The 19663-nt window shown below is 43.8% G+C and overlaps 1 protein-coding gene across 7 annotated transcripts in view; it reads right to left on the bottom strand.

Annotated features, from left to right (window-relative positions):
• The window catches only part of Esrrg (estrogen related receptor gamma), a 629832-nt gene that overhangs the window by 147271 nt on the left and 462898 nt on the right, over window positions 1-19663 (bottom strand). For all 7 annotated transcript variants that reach the window (XM_028876745.2, XM_028876742.2, XM_028876743.2 and 4 more), the window contains one exon: window positions 5767-5883. In XM_028876745.2, the coding sequence (XP_028732578.1) occupies window positions 5767-5883 (117 nt within the window). The remainder of the gene's footprint in view (window positions 1-5766; window positions 5884-19663) is intronic.

Below are 19663 nucleotides of genomic sequence, written 5' to 3' on the forward strand. Positions count from 1 at the left end.
TTGAGGAAATGTCATAACTCATTGCAAATCCAGGAATCCATTCAAATTCAAAGCCTTGAGTCTAGGTCCATCTGACCCCAAAGGCTGGGCCTTACTGTCTCTGGCAGCATTAGCTGACACGGGACTGCTCCTTTCTCTGGGCCACAGGACATGGTGGGTGGGCACATCTGGTACCTTCTTGGTTGCAGTGCTGAGGATGGAATACAGGAAGAGCATATGCTAGGCTGTCCACAGCGCCCCCTGCAGTATCCTCCATATCCACAAGTCAGATGTTGAGCCTCCTAGTTAAAAAGCTTCAGTAGCAGGTTTTGGGGGAGGGGTTGTCTAGTGTTTGGTTTTTCTGAAAGTGGGGTCTAATGTAGCCCACGCCAGCCCTGAATTGATCTTCCTGCTTCTGTTTCCCAAATGCTGGGACTACAGGCACATGCAACTGCACCAAGTAGTAGTTGTTGTTACTTTGTTTGTTTGTTTGTTTTAATGTCAAAAAGGGAACAAACTCTCTTGGAATAAAATACTGAAACTGGTCCTCTGTATTGCCTGATTCGTCCACACTTTTGCACAGACCCTGCCATGGCTAGGCAATACGCTGCGTGCGATTCAAGAGTGAGGAAAGGCACAGGCTGGCAGCAGGCTTTCCGCCCAGCACAGGAAGATCTGTGACTGATGCCAGCTCCTGCTCCAAAGCATGTTCCTGGCCAGTCAGAGCTACTGACTGAGATTGTCTCAAGAAAGGAAATACACACACACACACAACAACAACAACAACAACACAACAAAACATGGATTGTCAATGTGAAAAAAAAACAGGAAAATCCCCTTCAAGTCTTTGATGGATTCTATCCCTCCACAGAATTACTGCCGCTTTCTTGGAACGGCTCCTTTTGTGATCAACAAAGAGAAACCAAACCAGTGTGCCATGACACAGCCTTTACATGAGCAAGGAGATGGTGCTAATTCAAAGTGCTGGACCAGATTCCCAGGTCCACTTTGACCAGTTGCGGAGGGGGGTGCTTCTTTTTTTCCTACAAATTCCAAAGTTGGGAAGAGTTAGAGAAAGAAAGAAAGAAAGAAAGAAAGAAAGAAAGAAAGAAAGGAAGGAAGGAAGGAAGGAAGGAAGGAAGGAAGGAAGGAAGGAAGGAAGAGGGATGCTGACAGCAGATATGCTACAGATGTGTTTCCTCTGACCTCCAGTATGGGAGAAGACTGGAAAAATAATGCTGGTCCATCAGCACACTTAGCAGCCCAGGAGAGTAGCAGGAGGGACAAGGGGCTTGTTAGTGTGCTGGATTGTGCAGACACAGTAGCATCTGCTCAGCAGCATTTCTCTGAGTTTTGTTATTGTGTGACTATTTTTTCCTCTCCAACACTAGTGTTGACAACCCTTCTGTTTGTTTCAATTGGTAAGGTTTTTTTGTTGTGAATGAGCATGATCTTGTGTGTGTGTGTGTGTGTGTGTGTGTGTATTCCTGTGAGAGTATACATGCACATATTCATGTGTATGCATATTTGCATGTGTGTGCCCACCCATGCATGCATGCACATATAAGTGAGAGAACACAGACTGTGGGTGCTCATGTGTGTAGAGACTAAAGGTCAATGGCAGTTGTCTTACTGAATCATCTCTCCATATATATATATATATGATTGTATGTATGTATGTATATATGTATGTATGTATGTGTGTATGTATATATGTGTGTGTGTATTTTTTGTGGCAGGGTCTCCCATCAAACCTTGAATTCATATACAGACAAGACTTGCTAGCCACCAAGCCCCTGGAATTACCTTGTCTACACCTTGTGAGTCCTAGGATTCCAGGCCTCTGCCATGCCCAGCTTTTTGTGGGTTCTGGTGGAATAAACTCAGGTCCTCATGCTTGCATGGAAAGCATCTTACTGACTGAGTCATCTCCCAGCTTCCTCAACTGGTAACAAGTATTTGACTCAAAAATTCTAATCCAGGGTCTGGAGAGATGAATCAGCCATTAAGAGCACTTGCTGCTCTTCCAAAGGACCTGAGTTCAGTTCCCAGCACCAAGCTAAGCAGCTGGCAGTCACCTGTAACCTCAGATCCAGGGGACCTTACATCCTCCACTGGCCTCTAAGGACATCTGTCCCCTTGTGCAGATACTAAGACACGTGATTAAGAATAAAGGAGATCTTTTAAAAAGAATCTAGTCTCAAGCATCAAGCCTAGTTCACTTAGATTTCTGGTGCCGGCTTATGGGGAGACGGAAGCTATGGGCACTTATTCCTGTGTCTTAGTTTATCCACAAAGCCACTCATTCCCTTTCCCTCCTGGGCCTACACTTAGCTATTTTCTCACAGGGACAAGCCTCAGTTAGTAGAAATGCCAGTCAGTATGACTAAGGATTATCATTTTTTAAAAACAGTCAAGGCCTCATTTTTCTATAAACCCACTCTTTAATGAAAACCTCCTCATCCCCTCCCCTCAGGCAGTACTTTATGATACACTTGGCGAACTGAATAAAAGATACCTGTTAAAGCAAGGAAGGCTTCCATCGAGGCTGTTGAAATCTGATTTCATCTCAGATTCGAGAACTAATGTTGTTTTTTGTTTAACTAGATTTCGCCTGTCAATTTCCAGACCTGCTGTGCCGTCCGCCTGTACGGACTGCTGTGGTCAACATGGGGGTTGTAGGAGCAAATTTTATTATGGACTGGTAATTGAATTGAACAGGTTTACATTTGAATAGATTTACTACACCATGATCCCTGACATACTGCACGGGACTCAAATCCCTGCACATCCATAAAGATACATTTAAGAGGGTATCACCCTACCCAGGCCTAGGGAGCGAGCCTTGAGCCACGGAGAGGCCCAAGCATAATTGTGCATTTATATGCAGGGTGAAATGCAATATTTCACTGTATTCTTTAAGCAGAAAAGAAAGGAAAACAATATTCCATATTTACTCACACCATCCTATCTCTGCTTTAAGGGTAACAGGCTCAGAGAAACAATATTTTGCCATCCGCGTGTTCATGAGGAAGTAAATGGGAAATAAATTATTATTTGAGCATGGCAGCAACGGCAGCACTTCCCTTGAAAACACATCCTCTAAAGGCGTGCTAGCAAGTGCTGAAGAGGTGCGAATCACAGATAAGCACAGCCCGATTTACTCTGAGCAACAATGTTTAATTAAACGCCTCTCACACATCTGCCTTCATTCTCGCCTCCCTTCAGACGCTCTCCTAGAAACTACGAGAAGCATGATCTAAGAAAAAAGACGTGTCCCTGTTCATCTTTAAAGTTGAAACAGCAATCAGATGAGTAAATTACAGTATTGAAATCAAACTAATCAAAAACTCCCATCTCCCTAGAAATGGAGGCGTGTCTCTACGCACTTCACTGTTTGAAAACAAAATCGGAATCTGAGGTGTACTCACAGAAGGCTTTCATTGATACACGACTTCCATTACATTTAAACAAATGGATTGCTTTTAAACGTAATAATTCTTCAATTTCCAGGGGTTTGCAACCTTCCACTAACCTTTATGTTTGAGCACAAGTTTAGTTTAAATCTCCCCAGCGTAAATGGTAATATAGACATAACCAAGACCGAAACCCAACTGTCCATCACTTATAACATTCTGAATTATGTTTTTATGCGATTTTCTACAGCATGGGAGGGGGTGGTCTACCCTGTGAATTAGTATCTCTTTGCTATTCTACCAAAGGGCTTAAGGCATTGGCTAAGCAAACTTAGAACCTTAAAATAGTTTCATCATCATCATCATCATCATCATCATCATCATCATCATCACCAGAACCTAAAGCAGCAGTTCTCAAACTATGGATCTCAACCCCTTTGGGTATCAAACGACCCTTTCACAGGGGTTGCCTAAGACCATTAGAAAACACAGATACTTACGTTATGATTCATTGCAGTAGAAAAATTAGCTATGAAGTAGTAACAAAAATAATGTTATGGCTGGGCATCACCACAACACGAGGAACTGTGTGAAAGGGCCGCAGCATCAGGAAGGTTGAGAACCACTGCTCTAAAGGAATCTGGCTTGTACTTCAGTTAGGTGGGTGGGTTTGCTTTTTAGTCATGTGTTCAGCTTTGTCAAAAATTACCCTTTGTGCAGTTTCATAAACATATTTACCAGCAACCAAGCAACTTGGGCGACACAGGGCCTGGAAGAGTGTCTGGTGTGTGGGAAGAGCTGCATGCAAATGTAGCAGATGGGTTGGAAACCGGAGGTTGCCTGTGAAATCTCCTAATGGGACCAAAGCCCTAAGATGCGAAGGGCCCCATCCTCACTTTTATTTCCAGTGCTACCCGGTCACCAGTCTTCATGAATCCCTCCTTCCTCGTCCCTGAGCTTGTGACACCCACTTAAGTGGGTCTGCCTCTACCATTCTTCCTCCTGACAGAGTCTTCCTCCCCCCCTCATACTCATATATCACATATGGTACATATAATCATATCACCGCATATCATTTCCCTGTTTTTGACATCCTATGGTGGTCACCTTCTTGCAACCCTTTCAAGTTATAAGTTTGCTGACAGTTGTTTCCCAAGGAAAAAGCCACGGTGAAGATGAGATGGAGAAATGAAGGGGCTGGTTTTTCTTTTTCCCGTAGACAAACGAAGGGCAGGTGCATAGGGCAGGAGTTCCCGGCCCTGCATTCCATTGCTGTGCTCCTTCCCCTGTGATAATCTTATACCAGACGGCCCTGGACAGGTACAGGCCCCCGGTAGAATTATGCAAATCTAGTGACTATGTATTTAGTGAGGCTCATCGTTCTCCTTTGCAAATATGTGAACTTCAAACGTAAACCAAAAGGTGAGGGGGAGAAAGCTGTAGTGATAATACATAAATTCTGGGGTGGCAGATCTATACATTTCTATAAATAATTAACCTAACTTTAGTTCTAAACTTCCTTCCATGAGCACATGTTCATCTTGGTGCTTTATGAAAACATCATATTCACTTTAAAATCCAATGGGCTTTCTGAATACAAAGAAAGGGTAAACTGTGTGCAGTATGTAAACTGTATTGCTACAAATGTGTATGTACAGAGATTCGTTAAAAAAAAACAACAACTAGGGGTAGGTTTCTCAGAGAAAAGGAAAAATGTTACTCTACCTCCAAGCTGATGATTACTTTGTCTAAGTCAGCTGAACTAGGTGGGGCCTCTGACATGTGGGGGCTAGCAGAGTGTCCTCCACAGCCAATGGGTTCGCTTCCTAATGCAAGAATGATCCAGTATGGAAGCTCGTTCAGTGTGTTTAGCACAGGATCTACCTTCCCTGGCTTTACCTTCTGTTGCTGGGAGCTCTTCCCCACTGAAACCAAGCAAAGCAACCATAATGTCAAAGCATCAGCCCTGTTCTACCAGAGAAAGTAAGTACTAAAGATATGCTTGGAAAGTACTACATGACCCTAAACCCAAAGCTGGTTTTTAAAAAAATTGAGAAGGGGGATGCATGGTGAGCAGCCTCTTAGCTTGCCTCCATCTTCTCCCCTCTGTAAACTGTAAAGATCAAAGGACCAGGCCCATAAGCACTGTGGGGAATTCAGGTCAGATCACAACCTTCTGGTTGGTATCAAGCTGCTAGCCATGAGGTATCAGAAACTCGGGTTGTACGGGTGTTCTGCCATCAGATTCGGGGACCCTACTGACCCACCTTTTCTGGTTTCTATGGAACTGGTCTTGATCCCCGTTTTGATTGCCACCACCAGCACCCCACCCCCCAAACCCAGTGCACGGGTTCTGAGCAGGGCCACTTACCTTCTTTGAGCATGCCCACTTTGAGACACTTCATGAAGCGGCAGGCCTGGCAGGATTTGCGTCTGCGCTTGGTGATCTCGCACTCATTCGTGGCTGGGCAGCTGTACTCGATGTTACCTACAGTACAGAGTGGGAGGGAAAGAGGCAGTCAGAGGGGCAGGTCGGAGGAGACAGAGGCATCCCAGAGAAAGGGTGAAGTCTGGTACCCTGAACCCAAAGCCGTGTGAGTGAGAGACATCAGGAATGGGACAAGTGCCCCAGCAAGCTGGAGATCTGCTGCAGCCATAGAATATGCCTCTATGGGAGCAACCTGACACAAATTAGCACTTCCAGAGAGGCTGAGGCAGGAGCATTGCCCCAAGTCCAAAGCAGCTTGGTCTACATAAGTTCTAGGCCAGCAAGGGTTACCCAATGAGACTCTTTCTAAAAATAGGGGGGAGGAATCTGATGTGAGCCTCTTATGATCATAATCTACTTGAAAATTTCTTTTGTAGTCAAAACATTCTGGAAGACTGTTATAGGATAACAAACAATCGCTAAGCAAAGTTGACCCACACCAAGCATCGCCTCCTAGAAGAGATTCCAAAGCAGTCTATGCTCATAAAACATAAACACCAGCGGCTGGAGAGACAGGTCAGTGGTGAAGAGCACTCACTGCACTTCCATAGGATGCAGGTTTGATTCTCAGCACCCACATGGGGCTGTTCACAACTACCTATAACTCCAGTTCCAGAGGTTCCGAGGCTCTCTGCTGGCACATACAGGCAAGCCGACACACACAAAATAAAATGGCTAAATCTTAAGACAAAAACAAAAACAAAAACAAAAAAACTAAACATGCAAACAAAATGTCACATCTGGATCTCAGTCTAGACTCATGCTTTGGGACAAGCTGCTTGTCCTTTGGCTGCATAAACCTCTCAGAGCTCAGGGACCCAAAGTGAGTAATTCCTGTTAGCACCTGGCATGCAGGGCAGGAACATAACTCTTCCTGCCCTTCTAGTCAGGCAGAACTTCCCAGGATGCTCACTGGTGGTGCTGAGGGTAAGGAGGGTGGGAATAATGGCTGCCATTGCTATTATCATCTTCATGGTGCTTGTGACATTACTTGCATAATTAATTCCAAGCACCATGGAATGGTAATGTCAACAAACTATTCAGGTTATATTTTTAATAGTAGACAGTACTGTTTTTAGCTACATGTAATAATCTGAAATGAAAAAAACGTGTAACCGGAAGATTTAAACTTTCAATGTTTCTCTGAAGACAATGAAGTGTGTGGGGTGGGCTCTAGGCAGCTACAGCCTTGTAAAGAGCTGCCTTGAAAAATAAAGGCTGTCTTCACTATCAGCCCCGTCGCAGAGTGCTTGAAGGTCTCCGGCTACTTCCTAACCCTTTCCCCCCGTGATTAAGTGCATTAGTAACCTAATGAAAATGCATCCTGCTTATTGCCCTCTTGGGAAGGGGGAGGTCATCGCACCGAATGCATAAATTGTCATAGGAGACGGTCCGGGCATAATTGCAATTTTGCTGTTCCACGCTTGCTGTACTCAGGGTCCATCGAGTCCCCTGAAACATGCGCAGATCCAAGTAATTAGCATAGAAGGCTGCCTGGGACCACAGCATTGATGAAATATTTCAGAGTTAATCACACTTTGTAAACACTGATTTATATTGACTACCTTTCTGTGGACTGATGCCTCCTCATTAAATATCACATTAGTGCTTCACAGGACTGTTCAAAGGCTCCACTACTCACCAACTGCTAATTCACCAGGAAGTGATACCTAGCCACTTGGAACTACAGAAAATTGGTTAAGTATGCATGACTTAAAAAAAAAAAGTCTTGAGCATTATAACTTGAGGTAAATTGACTGGCTAAATTAGCATTCTAATTCAAAGCAACTACTTTAAAATGAGGTTAGATAATAGAAGTGATATTAACTGCATTAACAGGAATAGTAACCATCACCGTCTTCAGAAATATCACTCAGGGGCTGGTGAGATATTTCATCTGGGAAAGTGTTAGGGGCAGAAGGCTGGCCATGTGCATTCATTCCCGGAACCCATGTGAAGGCAGGAGGGGAGAACCAATTCCACATCATTGTCTGCTGCTCTTCATACAGGAGCACGGGCATCCACTATCCTCATATTAATTAATAAACATTTTTAAGAAAAATATTACTCAGGAAATGCCGGGCGGTGGTGGCGCACGCCTTTAATCCCAGCACTCGGGAGGCAGAGGCAGGCGGATCTCTGTGAGTTCGAGGCCAGCCTGGGCTACCAAGTGAGTTCCAGGAAAGGCGCAAAGCTACACAGAGAAACCCTGTCTCGAAAACAAAACAAAAACAAAAACAAAAACAAAAAAAAAAAAGAAAAATATTACTCAGGAAATGGACTAGCAGAATAACTCAGGAGTAAAAGCTTTACAGGCCTGAAAACCTGAGTTCCATCCCTGAATACCATAGTGGAAGGAGCGCTCTCTCTCTCTCTCTCTCTCTCTCTCTCTCTCTCTCTCTCTCTCTCTCTCTCTCTCTCTCTCACACACACACACACACACACAAGTAATAATAATGATGATGGTGATGAAGGAGACAGGCAAATGATAAGGTGGATGAACCTTGGCCTGGTCAAAGCTTAGAATAACGAGATTTGGAATCTGAGCAGTTTCTTTCAAATGTCCCAGAAATCTATTCTGTATCAAAGGAATGGTGCTACAGTTTTGTTTCTGTTTTTGCTTTTGGTATGGTACTGTGGATTGAACCTAGGACCTTGTAAAAGTACACCAGGCTAGCCCTGAGCTATCCCCAGCCCTGTTTTTATATTTTGAATTTTATTTTGAAACAGTTTCACTAAGTTCCCTAGGCTGGCCTAAAACTCATACTCTTTCTGCCTCTTCCTCCTGAATAGCTACCACCCTGACTGACTGCTGGTAATTCAGTGTTCAGCTACCAGATCCTTATAGTCTCTAGGATTTTCTCTGTATTTATTTAAAAGGAAACTAACATTTTCTCTATTAGAGAGGACTGAACAATAATTACAAAGACTGGAAAGATGCTTAAAAACACCACCATTTCTAGCCATTTCACATCTTTGAAACTAGTGTTCAATGGTTCACATTCCCATCGAGGCATAGACATTTACCCCATGCCTTCAACTCAGCAGTACAAACGTCTGCCACATGACGCACTACAACACACAAGTGTGTCTTTTCATCAGTCTTTGGAGATTATGTCCTCATTGCTCACGGCAGGACGCTTTGAACAGGGACTGTCAGGCAGGCACAGGTTCACACCCTGATCTGCCCCTCCTCCAGATCATGGGCCTCTACCCTCCTTGATGTAGTTCAGAATGGGTGCCATGTACACTGTCGCTTCCCATAACTGCCTTTATCACATCTCTAACTTAAAATAAAAGAGCTAAGCTTGGTGTTCACATCTATAGATCTCAGCACTTAGGAAGATGGGGCATGAGGACTGCTGGGAGTTCCAGACCCATTTGGACCTTGTAATAAATAATAGAATAAATAAAATAGAATATCTTCCCTAGCATATGTAAGGTTTTATGTTTGACACCCAGCACCACACATGTGTGTGCTCACACAGACACATGGACACACACACACACACACACACACACACACACACACACAACTGCTGCCCTTCTGAATTAAGTCTAAGCTATCCAACTGCCACACAAGGTCCTCTTCCAATCTAATACTCATCTACTTTTCCAGCAATATAACAATTATTACCTCACATGAACTTCCAGATGCAGCCAATTTGATTTATTCATTTTTTTGCTGCGTGTCCTTCAAGACTCCCCTCTGAGAATGATCTATTTCTGCCCCTCTTTTCTTCTTAAAATTATTTCCAAGACTCAGTGTTCAACTCCAATTCCATTCCAATCATTTATGAAAACTTCTCAGACCATTCTAGAAGGAAATGACTTCTGGGGATGCCTATCTTTTGAGGTGCTGTCATCTAATACAGACAGGTCGTATTTTGTGAAGCCTTTGCATATGCATGCTCCCCACTAGACAAGAAGACGGTGGAGGACAGGAGGCAATTCTTAGGAAGTATGAACATCTCCAACCAAGGGCTGTGGTAACTCAGGAGAGGGAGGTAAGGTTGGTGGTGGCAGCCTGTGCTTGTAACCCCAGAACTGGAGTGGTAGAGACAGGTAGCACTCTGAAGCTCACCAGTCAGCCAGTCTAGTGTAGTTGGCAAGCCACGGGTCAGTGAGTGAACTTGTCTCAAAAGAAGAAAAAGTGGACAGTGTCTGAGGAGTGATACCCAAGACTGACCTCTGTCCTCTGTGGGGATGTGTACACATGTACACACACACACATATGCAGACACGTGTACATATGCATGCATGCATCTATGCTCACAGAGAGTATGCTTAGAAAAAGTCAATGACTTCCTCACACAGGGAAAAATGTCTGAGCTATGCCATGAAAAAAAAAAAACAGGTCAGTAATGACACTGGTCCAAAGGAATCTCCCCGAAGCCACAGGATACACAAAAATGTCTTTCTAAGAACTTCTCCACAATGGGGCCAGGAGTATGGCTCAGTAGGGACAATGCTTGCTTAGTATGTGGGAACCCTGGGTTCAACTGGGTTCAGCACTACTGAAAAATCAGGTGTAGTGTCTTAGGCTCAAAACCCTAGCACTCTGGAGGTTGAAGCAGGAGGATCAGAGGTTCAAGGTCAGGCTGGGACAGAATGAGCCTTTAGCACAAAGCCGTCCTACATATTTATATCATTTATTACACACACACACACACACACACACACACACACACACACACATACACACACACACACACACACACACACACACACACACATTTTTCAGTATACACTCAATTTAGATGGATGGAAATTGTTTACAACGAATTGGGTATCCTTGTGAACATTCTGTCTTAAGGAAGTCTTAATATATGAAGATGATAACCTTGATCTCACTAAGCAACTCTGGTTTATATTTGGAAAAACAAATCAGCATCACTCTAAATAAAGTTATTTGCTAGAGGGAAACCTAATTTTCAAGGCCTCCCACAGAGTTCCTCACATCACTGTTGTCTGTGGTCACCCAGCCGTCAACATCTTTGATCCATGTTACAGGCTCTTAAGACTTTATCCTTCAAATACCTTGCCTGTTGCTTTAGGAGTCAATTAAAAGGAGGCATTCTATATTTGAAATGTGCCACCCCAAGCACCTGGATAACAATGTAGCAGACACTTTGGTAACCGTTCAAAGACTTGCTTCCCACTGGACCACAGCCTCTCTATGGGACACTTGTTTTCCTCCAAGTCACTACAAGTAGAAACTAGACAAAAATAAATAAATAATGGAATGTTTAAAATCTCCCATATATTTGGGTCCCTGTAGCATTTATCCTGGATAAAAGCAGCCAGGGCACAGCAGAAGATACTGTTCCCAGCACAGCATTCTCATTGAAAACAAAGAGTTTTCATAGATTATGGCTCATGATTTTCTGGGACACATTTGTTAGACGGCACTGGGGACTGTGTTGGGCAGCTCCTGATGCTGTGGCTGGAATTTTCCTGGTTTTGTCAACACTTGGGGAAGTGTGCTCTCTTGCAGAAGGAGTGGGGTACACATGGAAGCTTGGGGTCCTAAAACCAGGCTGATTGGAGGGAGAGAGCAATTTATAACATCGTTTGGCAGCTTTTCAGAACGTCCCAGGCTCTGGTTACTTATTTCGGAGTCTTTGATACAATTAGCTTGCAGGCGATATAATTTTCTCACTTACTGCCTAATAGAATCTTGCAGCTTTCTGGCGGATGGAATAACAGGGTGTGTGCAGAACTCCAGCCTAGGGTGCCAGCAGATAATTTGTAGATTCCTTTCAGTCACTTAATGGACTTTTACACTTTGGCAGTGAAAGAGCTGAATGATTGAAATTAGCATGGCATCTCAAAATAAAAATATATGTCAAACCTTCACTCCAATTCACACGACTCCCACAGGGCACCCACCCCCTCGTGTTTAGAACCCTAGGTTAGCCCTCTTTTCTAATCACCCTCATGCCATCGTGATGAAGCCAACTCCAGAGCCACTGTCTGTTCCCCCTGCTTGTTTTTAATTTTATTAACAAAACCAAATGGCTCTCGGTGACCCCCTACTACAAGTGGGGTTTAGACAATTGTTCTCTGATATTCAGTGATTTTTTAAAAACAATAATGGGCTTTGCTTTGGCAACACAATTTCAGAGTATCAAAAGTGTGAGGCAATAAACTGTAGCAGTTTTGTTTTCAATACCCTGAAATAGAGAAAAAGAAAGGGGGAAAAGAAAAACCATTTGTGGTATAATAGCCAAGTTTGGTTTTTTGTTTGTTTTTCTTTTGTTTTGCTTTCAGTTTTAACAAAACAAGACATTCTTTGCTTTGCTTTTCATTTCCTGCTTTTAATTTTCTTTTTGATTCTAGCTGTGTTCTGTTTGTCCCACTTAAAAACAGAAAATACCACTGCCATCTATAGCTGAGATTACACATTATGGGTTCTTTATTACCTGTCTGTAACATTTTAAATGTCATAATTACATAATTGCACACAGGAGTTTGAGGAATCGCTCATGTGTATGCATATATGTGTGGGGGTGAACAGAGGAGGACAAGTCTGTCCCCTTTCTCACTCTCCGCTGTATTTCCTTGAGACAGGGTCTCTCACTGGCCAAGTCTCACTTTCTCTTTTCTACTAGGCTACCTGCCAGCCAGTGAGCCTCGGGAACTCTCTCAATGTGTGTCCCCTCTTCTCTCTTCTATCTCTGGCCCCTTCTCCCCCTTTACTAGGGTCACAGATACTGGCAGCCACACCCAGCTTTTTTCCCCCATGGGTTCTCAGGATCTGAACTGCAGCATAAGGGTCATAATGGCCTGATAGCACACATTGATGGATTTTGAACATGAGGCACAGGCTTAGTTCCTGAACAGGAATGAAATGTGCCTTAAGGAAAAGCGACTAGAAAATACCACAAGCAGGTGGTTGGCTGAGTCAGAGAGAGGGACAAGGCTTAGTTGGAAAAGTGCTAACATGACATGGGTGAGGCCCTGGGTTCCATCCTCAGTCCTGTATAAGTCAGGCAGGGTGACACATGCCAGTAAGCCAGGCACCCTGAAGGCAGAGGCAGGAAGATAAGGAACTCAAGGTCATCCTCTGCCACATGGGGAGCTGAGTTCAAGGCCATCCCAGACTGCAAGAGATTGCCTAAAACTAGCAAAAAGCAAGAGGCAGGCCTGTATCCTTTATATTGAATAAGAAAATACTATTGGGGATAACATGCCATAAAACAAGAGCAAATTATTTGTTCTTGAGTTTTCTTCCAGTTAAAGTAAGACACACCTTACCTCAATTTCTTGAAGATTAACTGAACACAAGGAATCATGATTACAGAGAAGCTGGGAGAATCATGTATGGCCATTGGAAATTAGCTTTTAGCTAGCCTCTGGTTTAGGAGACAACGTGGCAGCAATGGGTGAGGGAAGAAGAGGAGGAAAGAGGAGGAAACCAGAGAGTGAGGAGACAGCAGGCTTAGCTCTACATTCCCGTCCCTGGTTTACTCCTGGTTGGTGTGAGCCAGAATTCTCAGTTTTCTGAATTACAAAGAACTGCATTGTTTGGCATCCATGTAAGAATTGTATGATAAAAGCTTTAAATCACATATCTAGTGTTTCCCTTCTGAGAAGAAGGACAGCAAACATAGGGGTCCATTGGTTATTCTCTATCTCCACTTGAAGACCTGAATCTGAGTTTGGGAATGATATAAAACCCACTCTCAAGCTGGTGTAGTGATACATGCCTGTCGTTCAGGAGGCAGAGGCAGGAGGATCTAAGCAAGTGAGTGCCAGGCAGCCAGAGCTGTACAGTGTGAGCCTATCATTAAAAACCAAACAAGAATAAAATACAAAACAACAACTAAACTGTCTGCAAATTCTTGCCAAGATGTGAAAATGAATAACTATCACTCCTTGGAGAAATACAAAGAGCATTGTTGTCTTGCTAACAATGCTACAGTTCATACAGCCGCTGAGGAGGAGACACGGAATGTGTAAACGTAAGGACAGAGGACCAAGTCATTGGTTAGACCATCTAGGAAGTGAATCTCAGACACAGGAGCCACAGCTGCTTGTGAACACTCCCTGCCCCCTCACAGGAGCCTGGAGGGGTGACTCATGGAGCAGGACCTGGCTCTCACTGTAATAGAAAGCCTCCCAAACCCTCACCCCTGCTCTAGTCCCAGATCAGTTTCTATTGAGACCCCAACATCCATCACCCTGCCTCATGTCTTCATGGGGGTCTGGAGGTTCCAGGCAGCAGCATCCTCTTTTCTCCTGGTCTTCTGCATTTTTATCTTCACAGCTATTACCCCCAGTGCTCCCAGGACTGAGTAAAGGTTTCTGATGCCGACCACCTCATCTGATGCTCACCTTTCAGGGAGCTTTTCCCTGCATTTACACAGCTTGACTCTGTGTCTGTGAACTGCCCCTCCAGCCCAGCTACGCATCTCTTTACAGAGACATTCCAGGGCTGTGCACAGTGAAGTCAACAGACCAAAGGGAGCATTCACTACTACTTTTTTTCAAGACATCATCTTGATATGTTGCCAGGGTTGACCTTGAGCTCAAGTGAAACTTTTGCCTCATTCTTCTAAATAATTAGGCTTCAAGGAGCATACCATAGTAGTTACACTATACACTGACTTTTTAGGGATTCTGCTCTTTAATGTCCCATTTTAGAGTTTGCAACCCAACTATTCATCAAAAAAAAATAGACAGCAAGAAAAGAAAGGAAGATAAAAGAAAGAAAGAAAGAAGGACCAAAGTTCATGTTTAGAAAGAGAAGAAACCCTATGCTCTCACTCATGTGGAACCTAGCCTATACATGTCTACCTGTACATATATTAAAAATGTACATGTGGGTATTACATTTAGAAAAGAGACCGCAAAAGGGTAAAGTTTTGAAAGATCAGATACTTACTAATGAGGTCACATGCTGAGTATATTGCTTATAAGTTCTCTTCAAAGAGACACTACTCTCCAGTGTTTCAGCCCTGGCATTTGCAGGCTACAGAGGGACAACTGTACACCGATTTGTCCCCTTTACAAGATATCTTGACATCCTCCCCCCACCGTGATCTCTAAAGGTGCCCCTGAAAACTCAGGTGGCAACACAAAGGACAGTAACCACAAACACTGCTGGTGCCAGCTACCCTTCAATGTGCACACAATAACACCTATGGTGCTGATGGGAGCTTTAAGCCTAGGAGACTAGGAGACACACCCAGAATCACCAAGCCCACAAAGTGCCAGACACAGGTTTTGAACTCAGAAAGCTTTGCTCCAAAGCCTGCATTCTTAAGGACAAGGCAATTCTGTTTAATCTTTTAAAACTCATTACTGACTGTCATTCAGTAGTAGAAAAGTGCATTTTACTTTGCCCTGTCCTCTGAGCAATTTCTTGGTGTAGCTCTTGTTACAGTTGTTGGACAGAATGGCCCTTTGGAAGGCTGACATGGGAGCCAGGGAATGAGAGGGTGAGGGTGGATCTTGGCATTGTTGTTTGCTATTGTCAGCCTTCTGGGACCAGGGCAGCTGTGGGGTAGGATAGGGTTGCTTTTAGAGAGTGGAATCTCTCAACACCTCAGGAAGAAATCCTTCATCCAGTCTCAGCTCCCCTGTGCTCTATGGCCAGTTTAATTCCACAGAAACCAAACAGAGCAAGTCGCCAAAGCAACGGGTGTCATGTTGTACACAAAGCATTTGGAAGATCCCAGAATAATGCTATTGTTCACGAAGGGAAAGAGAGGACTCCATGGTCACCAGGGCATGTTCTAAAATATATCTAAAAGGTGGTGATAAATGTCTCCTAAAAATGTATTTGTTGCAGATACCTGTGGCACACACACCTAGTATCCCAGCACTTTGGAGACTGAGGCAGGGGGATCTTGAGTTTGAGGCTAACATAGGCTCTACAGTAATATGCTGTCTCAAAAATCAAAAAGAAGCAAAACCCATGGCCTGACATTTGCTAGGCAAGTACTCCCCCAGTGATCTTCCCCTGCCCCTTACCTCAGGTTTTAAGTTTCTATAAGGCTAAGGACAAATTCACAGAGGTCCTTATAGAAGGGTCCCCACTGCCACAAGGAAGGTGTCGTACCAGAGGTGTCCATAACTCCAAATTTGCTGTCTTCCACAGCCAACATCATCTTTCTCTTCCTGTGAGCTGTAAGCAAGTTACATATCCAGCCTCGAAAGCACATAAGTTTAAAAGAAAAGATGGGCTAGGAAGATAGGTCAGTGGTTAAGGAGCTTGCTGTGCAGGCATAAGAAAGGAAATCCACATTCTCAGTCTTCGCTTTTAAAGAGCTAGGCATGGAGACACCTTCCTGTAACCCCAGTGCTGGAGAGGAGGACGCGGGAGGCTCTAATCCATCAGTCAGCCCCAGGTTCAGCGGTGGAAGAGATGACAAGGGATGTGAACCTCCTGCCTGCCCTGGTGCATGCGCTGTGTGTGCCCATGTCTCTCACTTCTCTCCGGCCTTCTTCAAACAGAAACGAAGTAAAGAGGGCACATAGAGCGGTCATTAGGGCAGGTTCGCGTGTGCTCAGATTCGATGGGGAGCATGCTCAGAGTTGAAGCTCTAACTTCTAACCACAGGCTAAGGGCATAACTCAGTCTGCAGAGTGCTCACTTAGCCTGGGTACCATCCTAGCACTGTCTAAAGACAGGCCTGGTGGGAAGTGAAGGCCTGAGGATCAGAAGTTCAGAGGTCACCCTTCAGCCCCACACTGAGTTCAAGGTCAGCCTGGGCTACAGGAGTAATCCTCAGGAATGATTTTACAGAAGTACGTTAAAATGTGGTTCTGTCCACAAATTAGCTAGATAAACCAAACGTGAGGCAGCACTTGTTGCCACAGAATGTAACCGTTTTCTTTTGTAATAAGAACTGAAAGTTCTCCTCCTTCTGAATATTATCCACCATTAGGAAACAAGAAAAGAGAAAAGTCACCCATTCTGAGCTGCCTGCTGCTGTGGTTGCAAAGTTTCTTTGAGTGGACTACCATTCTTACATCAAAGCCTGGGGAGACAGCCACCTAGAAGTCTCAGTGGGTAAGGTGCCTGCTGCCAAGCCTCATGACCCGACTTCCATCCCTAGAAACTTAAGTCGGAGAGAAATGACTCGTAAAAGTTGAAAGTTGTCTACTGCCCTCTATACATGCACTGTGGCCTGTGCGCGCACACCGGCACACACACACACACACACACACACACACACACACACACACACACGCGCAGACGCACAAATAAATACCAACCAACCAACAAAACACTCAAGGAGAGCCAGGTCTGGTGCCTCGTCCCTGCAATCCCACAATCCCAGCTCTAGAGAGGCTGAGGTAGAGGAGAGATTGCTCCAAGTTCCAGGCCATCCTGGGCTACAGAATAAGACCTTGTCTCAGATACCAAACAAACTGAAAGCAAAGCCAGCCTCTCCCATGAGAGCTAAGGAGGAGCCTGTGACACGGAGCAGGGGGCTGGGGGTGGTGGTGGGGGATGGGGGGGTGGAATACGACACACATATTTACATATTTTCATGGTCGGTCTGGGACCAGTCAAGTCAGGTGTGGGAATGAGGGCAGCAGATGAAAGCTCGGGGTCAGAGGCAGAAAACCAGTGGTGACACGGCACAGTTGAGCTCTCCAGCTTTAAACTTAAGGGATTTCTGAAAATAAGTGATAAAACACTAGGTATTTTTAAGCCTTAAGCCTGACTGTCTCCTTTCTAAAAACCCTTAATATTATCTAATCATAACTTTTGTACTATTCTTAATTCCCTACTTTCATTCTATTTTAACAACTTAATAGGAAAAAAATTGTTCACGGACTACAATCTCTCCAGAAAAATGTAGCCTAAAATTACCTAAAGCTTTAAAGACCTTTAACATATGCAAGGCAGTGTTATGACTGTGGGTTCTGATTCTCCTGAGACCCAACTGCTCCCAACACTTCAGTTACTATATCTACAAAAGTATATAGTGATGGTAGACCCTACTATCCTGGATGATAAAGAATTAAGATTTCGAGAAGCATTAAAACAGCGTGGGCACATGGTAAAAACTAATATATTTGGTATCAGCTCTGGACACATGGCTCCAGTTATGAGCACATTCTATTCTTGCAGAAGACCTGATTAGGTTCCTGGCAACTGGGTCAGGAGGCTCATTACCACCTGTAACTTATTATTCCAAAGCAATGAATAGTCCAACAATAACTGGTATAAAAACATCGTATAGAACTTAGGAAACTGACCAAAACTATGTAGACTGTCTGTTTATGTAATTACCTGTTAGTAACTCCAAAGAGGTAAAAGATTTAAAAATTCAAACAAACAACAACAAAAAAAAACTTTAAATTTGGGCACATGTGAAATTCCTCAAAAATATTTCAACAGTCCCTCAAAGCCATCAGAAATGCCAATCAAGTAGGATACAAAGAAATGGCAGGTGCCCGAGCAGACGTGTGTGAGTGGGAGGTGGCAGAGTGACATGGAGGACAGTAAAGCTATTTCCCCCACAGTTACAAATCATAGTTACACCTGAGCTAGCCATCCATTCCTTGATACATATGCAAAGAGGTGAAAAGTATATTCTTGGAGGGGTGGGGCTGGGGATTGAATCAGAGTCTCATGTATGTCTGGTGATCTGTAGCTAAGCTGCATCCTCCATACTGACACAGGACCTGACTAACTTGCCCAGGGTGACGTTGAAGAAGCCATGCAGTCCAGGTAGGCACTGAACATTTGGATCCTCTGGTCTAGCCTTCAGATCAGAAAATGGCATCTTGCATAGACAGATATCCAACTGCACACTCATTATTTAAGTAGCCAGAAAACAGATACATCTTAAATGTCTATCAAGAGATGAATGGATTTTTTAAAAAGCTACATATACACATATACACTCATTTTTTAAAAGGAAGTTCTAGAATATACCACATGTCATGGATGGACCTTGGGGATATTAAAATCAGTGCCAGCCACAATAAGAGACAAACACCAAGGCTGTGGATTTAGCTCAGGGGTGGGACACTTGCCTACCAACTGTGTTCCGTTCCCTGGCACCAGAAGATAAATATTGCACGGTTCTCCTGGCTGTTGGTTAAGCTTATGTTCTGTGTCTGGGTTTGTCCACTCATAAAAACAAAGCTGAATGTACCCAGGCCATGTTAAAGCCAGAGTGTGAGGATTACAAGATGAAACTTTAAGGGTCTGCTACTTGGCCATATGAACACAGTTGACACAAAAGGCTAAAGTTCCAAATTTATGTTTTCTTACCATGATAAAATTAAGTTTTAATATCCTATCTACTGATTATAGAGACTGAGGGTAGACTCCATGGAAGAACATGAATGTGCAAGGGCCTAGATTCAATATCCAGCACCAAATACACAAATGTACATGGATGTACTTCAGGCGTAAGTGACAAAGTTCTTCACCAGAATCCTTCACCGAATTTGCTTGTAGGTAAAATTTCTAGAATGTTGTAAATGAGGGCCAGGTCCAGGACTGCTGGTTTCCCATGATAAAGACTGGAAGTGGATTAATTCAGTTCATAAGAAGGCAATTAATAACCTTTAGTTCCTAAGATGCTATCTAAATTTATTAAGTAATAAATCAGAAAACAGTACAATGACTCTGGGTTTCATCATGAAGAGAAAACAACCCTGCTCTACACCTCACAATTTGTCTGTTTCCTATTGATTGATTGATTAACCCATTGATTGACTATGCTCAGGATAGAACTCAATACCTCATTTTTAGGAAGCAATGATTCTACCACTGAACCATACCCACCTCCCTGCATTTTGA

Source organism: Peromyscus leucopus, chromosome 15, assembly GCF_004664715.2.
Source record: "Peromyscus leucopus breed LL Stock chromosome 15, UCI_PerLeu_2.1, whole genome shotgun sequence".
Lineage (NCBI taxonomy): Eukaryota > Metazoa > Chordata > Mammalia > Rodentia > Cricetidae > Peromyscus > Peromyscus leucopus.